The sequence below is a fragment of the Limulus polyphemus genome, unplaced genomic scaffold (assembly GCF_000517525.1).
Source record: "Limulus polyphemus unplaced genomic scaffold, Limulus_polyphemus-2.1.2 Scaffold745, whole genome shotgun sequence".
Classification (NCBI taxonomy): Eukaryota; Metazoa; Arthropoda; class Merostomata; order Xiphosura; family Limulidae; genus Limulus; species Limulus polyphemus.
The window spans coordinates 119,290-127,702 of record NW_013666355.1 but is presented as its reverse complement, the minus strand read 5'-3'; the positions used below and the strand labels follow the sequence as shown (position 1 = coordinate 127,702).

General features: G+C 33.9%; 1 protein-coding gene across 1 annotated transcript in view; it reads left to right on the top strand.

The window, feature by feature from the left end:
* LOC106460299 (diuretic hormone receptor-like) overlaps positions 1-8,413 on the top strand; it is a 75,072-nt gene that overhangs the window by 35,830 nt on the left and 30,829 nt on the right. The window contains exon 2 of the mRNA XM_013919993.2: positions 5,490-5,776. Coding sequence (XP_013775447.1) covers positions 5,665-5,776 — 112 coding nt within the window. The 5' untranslated portion in view covers positions 5,490-5,664. The remainder of the gene's footprint in view (positions 1-5,489; positions 5,777-8,413) is intronic.

Below are 8,413 nucleotides of genomic sequence, written 5' to 3'. Positions count from 1 at the left end.
ATGAATATATTAATGTTTGGTATAACAGTCTGTGATATCATTCTTCGGTATAACAACCTGTAATGTTCATATTCAGTATAATAAGCTGTGGTGTCCATGTTCCGTATAGCAATCTGTGGTATCCATGTTCAGTACACAGCGTGCCAACACATTTTCCTACTGCAAAGGTTTAAAACAAACACTAGGTTTCGTGCTGACTAAATTTAAACAAGTTATCATTACCACACGTCAGTAAGGTGTTGTATACTAAGTTACAAGTAGATGCAAAACAAAATATGTAGGAGGAACGTCGGGACTGCTTCATGCAAGATATAGAGAGTGGGAGCACTTTAGACTGTCCTCTACACGTAATAAACTACCTCGTACTTCTGACTTTAATGTGACAACCTACCCTCAGTTAATGAATTAAATGTTATAGATAGAGACAGCTGCTTGCGACACCGAAAAAGGAATTATTCATATATTTGTGTTTTGTTTTTTGTAATTTTGCGCATATCCACTCGCGGGCTTTCTGCACTTGCCGTCCCTAATTTGGAAGTGATAGCCCAGTAGAGAGGCAACTGATCAACACCACCCACCATCAACTCTTTAGCTATTCTTTACCAACGAAAATAAAAATTGAGCGTCACATTGTAACGCCGCCACGGCTGAAAGGGCGAGCATGTTTGGTAACGGGTCTCGAGCCCGCGACGTGTAAACTGCGAATCAAGCGCCCTAATCACCAGGATGTGCCAAGCCCTTCTTCAAACAGACAGTGAACCAGAAATGTGGAACCAACACAGAACGTTAATTGGAAAGTAATCTTAGTTGGAATGGGTTTATTAAGAAGCTTTCACAATAAGCAGCATGTTGCAGTCCCAGGTGAAGGAGCTGTTCAAAGCAGAAATAATAATAATAAGATTCAATGTCTGTGTGTCACGTAACTCCTCATAAACCTCTGGACTCACTAACGTCTAAATGGTGCCAAACGAATCGTCTCGGTCCCGAAGCTTGCATAAAGGTAAACGTTTTCATCCCACCCCATGTTGAACCCCGGAGATTTCACGGAAACCCCTTCTCCTAAAATGCTGGACTCATTAACTTCTAAATGACTTCAAGGTTTGCACAAAGATAAAACTTTTCACTCAAACCATTAGGGAACCCGATTATTTCGTGAAAACATTTTTACGGGGATTCCCCGAAAGCGGAGCCCAAATTTCGCATTGATTTATATTACAGCATTTAAATAAGTAAGCCTACTAATTACCGTTCGAGACTTGGCTAAAGAAATTAAATCTGCGTTATAGCGGAAATTATCATTAAATTGAAATAATGGAAAATAGTAGTTCAATCACTAAATCTGTACTATAGCGGCTCTGTAAATGTGGACCATAGGCCCACGGGTTCGCCAGCATTCTATAATATGCATCATGTAATATATGTTATAGCCATTAACTGACAAACTATTTCATATGTATTGTATATATATATATATATATATATATGATTATTGTAGCAGTTCAAAATATAAATAATATTCCATAATAGGCGGAATGTAATATATGTTATCGGCATTAACTGACAAATTATGCCATAATATGTGTTGTTTGTGCACACACACACACACACACATATATATACACACATACACGTATATATATGTGTGTGTGTGTGTGTGTATATATATATTACTGCTGTAGTAGTTTAAAATAGAAATAATCTGACCTATATAAAAGCCAGCGTGCGTCACTCCACGCTTGCTTTCTCTTGATTTATCGAAATAGGAGGAGTCAAGAAAGCCAAAATGCCTTTATCCAGATAGAATAGTTCGATTACTGTCTGCCCATTACGATTTTAGTGACGGGGGTGAAAGGGGCCGTGAAACCCTATAAGTGTAGTGAGTGTTGGTATAATAAGCCTAAAGTAAAGACGTAGTGTGAGATCACCTAGCCTAGAGCCAAGATCATATAATTTATCATGAAAGTAAAAATATCGATTTAATTTGAAAATGAAATTTGACGGGCTATACACTAGTATTCTATAATATGCAGTATGTGATCTATGTTATTAACATAAACTGATAGTCTATTCCATAATATATATGTTGTCTGTATATACATAAATATTATTATTGTCTGCTATTAGTACTTTACAACAGTAATGACTAACAAATGTTCGTTTTCTGCTTGTACCTGATTTTCTAGGTTTGCAATATACTTTATTGCTTTCATATGTCTTAAGTTATAGAATCTGTGGACTGACTATGTATCGATTTGTTCTAAAGTTATTACATTTTTGTGATATCTTGACTATGCGTATCGTTCACACTGCGCTTTCAGTTGTTACACGTTTTCAAAGTCGGTGCTTAGTCTATGATCTACTTGTTATTAAACAACCTACAATGTGGATATATGTACGAATAATTCCAAAGTCGTAAATAATTTATTATGCCACGGAAGTTAACAACAAAAAGCGTTCAGTGGGCATATATCTACAGTACTATGTTACTCTTATTCTTTTGGCAACCAAATAATGTGAAGCTTAATATTAACTACAAAATTAAGTCATTAAGTAACTTGGTACAAGCTTAGAGGAACTCCTAAATTTGTAAAATTTTTAATTTATGATCTACGTATGTATTGTTTTCTGATTATTATTGTTAAACATATTTTATTGTATTTTTCTAATTGCAACTTAGAAACGAAAATAACATATATTCGTGTGACCTTGGGTAATGTTATTTCATTGGGTTTCTTCTACGGGTTCATTGTTGAAAAAGTGAAACTGTTATGATACAGTTCTGATTATCTATACTCAGTTTTTGTTGTTGTTGTCTCCTCCAATTTTTCTGTTCATAAATACTGTTTTGGATAAGTATAGATAGTTGTGGTTGTTTACTGAAAACGCCACGGTGAGTTTTTGTGTATATGTATGCCTGATAAACCGTTACCTTTACAACTATCATAGCATCGTGTTACAAGTTAAGTTGTAAATGAAGCATTAACTCATGGTTGCCAAACAACTACAAAGTGTCATTCATTAAGCATATAGTTCTGTGATTGAAATATTGATTTCTCGTAATACTTACAAATTTTCATTTCGAAGTTTATGGTCGAGATTAAATGTCAAACAAAATGGTATAAATAATTTCAAAATACGAAAGTTGATTTGACTACGTTATAGTAAAATGATGTTGGAGCCTCACCACAGTGTTACCGTAATGAATATATATTAAAAATTAAATCTATAATCTGTAATTTAATAAAAAAATCTAAAAAAGATATTCTTTGATATTCAAAATTCACTTTAAAGCTATAATGTAATATCCGAATTACAAACGAATATAATGTCTAATAAGTAAAACGTATTAGTATATAAACATTAGTATATTGTTTGCAAAACCTACTTCTATTATGTGATATAACATGTTTAACATATTAATAGTATTACATTGGAAAGTTAACAGTTGTTGAAACACACACTAAATTTAAAGAATATCTGTAGAAGTGGAACTAATTTACAAGATAGTTTGATGTAGAAATTGGTTTCATATAATAAACTTACAGATATTATCCTTGTTCACCTCAACTCCATTGTATCACATTACAATCTAAAATGACATAGGTTGAAAACACGTATGAGGTATCTTAAGTGTCATGTAACAGGAAGAAACTAATAGTTATACACGGTTTGAACTAGAGCAGGGTACATACTACCAGTACCAAAGTGTTATAACTAAAGAAACTAATAGTTCTACATGGTTTAAATTAGAGCAGGGTACATACTACCTGTACCAATGTGTTATAACTAAAGAAACTAATAGTTCTACATGGTTTAAATTAGAGCAGGGTACATGCTACCAGTACCAAAGTGTTATAACTAAAGAAACTAATAGTTCTACATGGTTTAAATTAGAGCAGGGTACATACTACTTGTACCAGTGTGTTATAACTAAAGAAACTAATAGTTCTACATGGTTTAAATTAGAGCAGGGTACATACTACCAGTACCAATGTGTTTTATTTAAAGAATAAGACTTTAGTGAAATGCTTTGTGTGTATCTTAACCGAGATAAATGAACAATTGTAAACTGAATAATTGACACCATAGTGATAGATCTAGAACTTGATTATAGTACACATTAACTTGCCTTCTTCCCTGCTGATCTTCGTGAAATCTTCTTAGTTCTTGACATGCTTATTAGATGCCAATTTGTGATTGGTTACCTGTTGATCTGTCTGTCTGTCTCAAGACTTTCAAAGATTATTTTGTGCAATGATAGTTTAATTTCTTCTTACTTCTGGTGTTCTCGTTTCATTCGTCTTTTTGAGAAATGATTGAGTTATTTTTTATGCATACTTTACCTTTGACCTCAGATATTAGAAAAAGCAAGTAGGTTCAAGAAATCAATTTAACACAAAGATACGATACCGTATAACCCCAGCGCTTTCGAAAGGTGAACAGTTTGCCCTTGAAGAAGAAAGGTCCATCTTTCGAAAGCGCTGGGGTTATAGGGTATCGTATGTGTCACTATCTTACTTTTCTCTTCCTATTGTCGGTTCTGATTGAAGTCGCTTACAAGTCTAACCATTTCTGTCCACACTAAAATTCACGTTGATTTACTAATTTCTTATTTTACTGTTTAAGTCACTGCCTCTCCTTCCCTAGCTGTTTCACTTACACTCCATCTTCCCAGGAGTAGTTTCATTGCTTGTTTTGTTTTTATTATCGATAATGTAGACCTTTCCACTCTCTGTGAAGTTACTGTTACAAATTTTCTGACATATCTTGTTCCTTCAACAGGTTTTCTTTATTTAACAATTGCAATCAAATCTACACTGTAAATCCCCTTTATATATTCTTGCTGTTCTAGCAAGTATTTTTCTCGCTAGTTATGAGGGGGGGGGGGGGTTGGAGGCCACGTGATCTGATATTAAATTTTTAGTATCACAATCTCCTTTACTGTTTGTGTACGTGCATGTAATGGGATAAATCTCCAATTCAATGGTCGTATCTGATCCTGTTACCAGACTACGACTTTCAATATAGTCCCATAATCTATTTCTCTGTTTCCTTTTCAAATATTAGCGCCTTGTTTGCTTACTTGAACCAAGAGATGCAAGCCAATCGTATTGCAGGGTTAAGAAGAATGAGAAAGGTTTAACTGTTAAGTGTAGTTTGGTTCTGATATTACGAACATGATCCTACTTGTATTGGGATAGTGCTTGGTGAAATCCCATACTTGAAGTTAAAGTACTTAAAACGTGTAGTGTTACATAGAAATACACTGTGTGTACCATAGCGAATCTGCGTACTTAGGGAGACATTCGACAATATAAGTATTCAGTTCATATTTAAAACCTGATGCTTATCTAGAATAAATACATTTAGCGTGGTGCACTGGAATAGATGATTGCTTTGTATTTTTAGCATACGTAATTAAAATATGATGTTATATTTTTACAATTCATAGTGTCTTTCTGAGGTTTATGTTCTCTATTTTTTTTCAGTCAAGAAAAACAACTAGAAAGACTCGCATAATAGGAAAGAGTACCTCGTCATGAGTAACAGCTCTCTCTGGAAGAAGCAGTCACGAGAACATATCACAACATTTCTTCAAAAGACGGAGAGAAATAATGAGAGCCATCTTTTGAATTTGATATAAATATTACCAATGTTAGCATTATGAACGACACATACTGGACAATTGACGAACCATTTCTGAACATTTCATTGGAGGAGATACAATGCTATATCAGTTTTTACTCCACAGCCAGTTTCTACAGCTCTGAAAATAGTAAGTTTATTTTATTTTTTACAATATATTCATAATTAAATAATCAATTATCGCAATCAAATTACGTAATTAGACTCCCTGAGTTCCTCTCTTTTCAGGAAAAATATTAATGTCAACAAAAACAACTGACACCCATATTATAATCCCAGTGGCACAGCGGTATGTCTGCGGACTTACAACGCTAGAATCCGGGTTTCGATACCTGTGGTGGGCAGAGCACAGATAACCCATTGTGTAGCTTTGTGCTTAATTACAAACAAACCCTTTTTATCTTTTTTTTAGATGTTTTATGACTTCATTCTCGCTTCTGATAATAGTTTTATTTAATTAAAAATTTCTATGTTTGTTTTTCCCTCAAGACTAAAAATTAGTAATTCTGATGTTTTAACAAGTTTTTTGTTTTCTAAAAAATAATAATGTTTGTCTTCACATCATCAATTCCAATTGAATTCTTGAAATATTCGAGCTAGCGCTTTGAGAAAATTTATGGTTGAGTCAAGTACCTATTGCTCAAGGGCTCACGCGTTTCTTTCACACTTAGAACTCCACCAGGTACAAAACAAATATCGCAAATTTATTTTCACTCGTGCTACAAATCAAGACGCAGAAATTCAATGACGGATGAAGCATAATATCTTCCTTCCTTGTTCTCTTTATTAAAAAAGGAATGTTGGAAAACATCACCACCCATCATTATTTTAAACGTTCAGTTAGTATTCTAATATTAGATCAGGCGTTAACTTATGGAAATGTTACAATTACGACCTGTTTAATGTTCTGTGCAAAGATAATTATATATGTGTATTTAATAGGCTATGCTGAGAAAAAAAAGACATCACAGAAAAAGTAATTTATATCCATTGATGCGATTTTCACCTCGAGCTTAAACACAGTTGGTGTTAATCTCAAATAAAAACTGTAATACCATTATATTGTGAAATTTACTTGCCTATCTTTTTGCCATTTTTGTCCATCTATATGGTTGTACAATTTCTGTTTTTTTTCAATGAACATCTTACGATCTTAAATTACAATATCAGTGCTCACCTTGGTTTCCACTGGCAGCCATTTCTGCCTGTTATCTTTACTAGATTCTATTGAGCTAAAGTTGAGAGAGCTGCTGTATTTCCTTTAAAACACATTAGATATCTTAATAGTTTTATGTTTATTGGTTTTTATTCGTGTGGTAAAATTACGTAATGAAATAAACAACGCTAGTTATTTCTTTGTAGCAGAACAAAACTATAGTTTTGCCGAGGTCTGATTTTTAACACGTTTTACAGTTTCTGCTACCATGCTATTAATATTGTTTTTAAAGTACTTAAGGTGCCTATTTGAATAATCGAACAGGAATTGAATGTCAGGGGAAAAAAGCTTGTTCTTTCCAGACGAAATTAATGTTTATAATGGCTCAATATTTTCTTCCAAAACCGATAATTCTTTATATTACCTATCAATCATTGAACTTTTAGGCTTGTTTTTATCGAATAAATTGTATCTAGAACATTTTTAGTACAAAATGGCTGTTTTCGCGCAAAGCTACACCAGGGATACACACAAACACACACATATATATATATATGCATATACATATAAGTGTTTCTGACTTGAGCGTGGAAGGAAGGCAACAAGTCATCAGTATCCCCCTCCCCCATCAAACTCTTCTGACATTATTGACTGACCGAATAATGATATTTAACCGTCATTCCTATAAATCGCACCTGAGGCCTTATAGTGCGGAGTGCGTTTTTTGTAGCAACAGGGCATGAACCATGAACATCTGGGCTGAAGAAAAATTAAAATATGAAGTAAACTCAGGATTTAATTTTTATTTTTTAATTCAGTGGAAATTCTGAGTTATATTTTGTCTATCAACGTTCACCTGTTCTCATTGTTTGTCAAGGTTGATATAGTTATCGAACTGCGTTGAGAAACATATTCTCGAAATATTAAAGCAGCCTTGGTAGCGTGACGGTGAGGTCGTACGGCAGCATGAAGTGCAACACGTCAAGAACAGCTATTGTAAATCTTTTATTTTTAGTAACTAAATTTCATAATACGCTATGTGCTCACCAGATGGATATAATTTAAAGAGCGAATAAAAAAAAGAGAGAGAGAGATCCTACCTACCTTTGAGTACCACGAGGAAACTGTAGTTAAACAATTTAAAGCAACAGGTTGAGGAACCAGCCTGATGAAGGCGTGTATTGTGTACATGAATTTATACAATATTACGAAAATATTGCTTTATACAAAAGCCACTGAGACTGGGTGTGATTTGAATTTATACACCTAATAAGAAACAAGTAAAACTTTTTTTTTACTAGATAGGCGTAACATGAAGATATGATGTTTTACACCATGAATACAGGAAGTGTAATAGGGTTTAATACAACGTGTTACAAAAGAAAATAAATATTTATACGCCCCCCCTAAAAAGCAAAAACAAAGTAACCTATGCACCACAAAGACAATCAGGAATTTGCAAATGAAGGTAAGTCTTTGTACACCAAAGTAAAAAGCCTCCATTGTATGTCTGCGGACTTACAACGCTAGTAACCGGGTTTCGATACCCGTGGGGGGCAGAGTACAGATAACCCATTGTGTAGCTTTGTGATTAATTGCAATTAATTATGT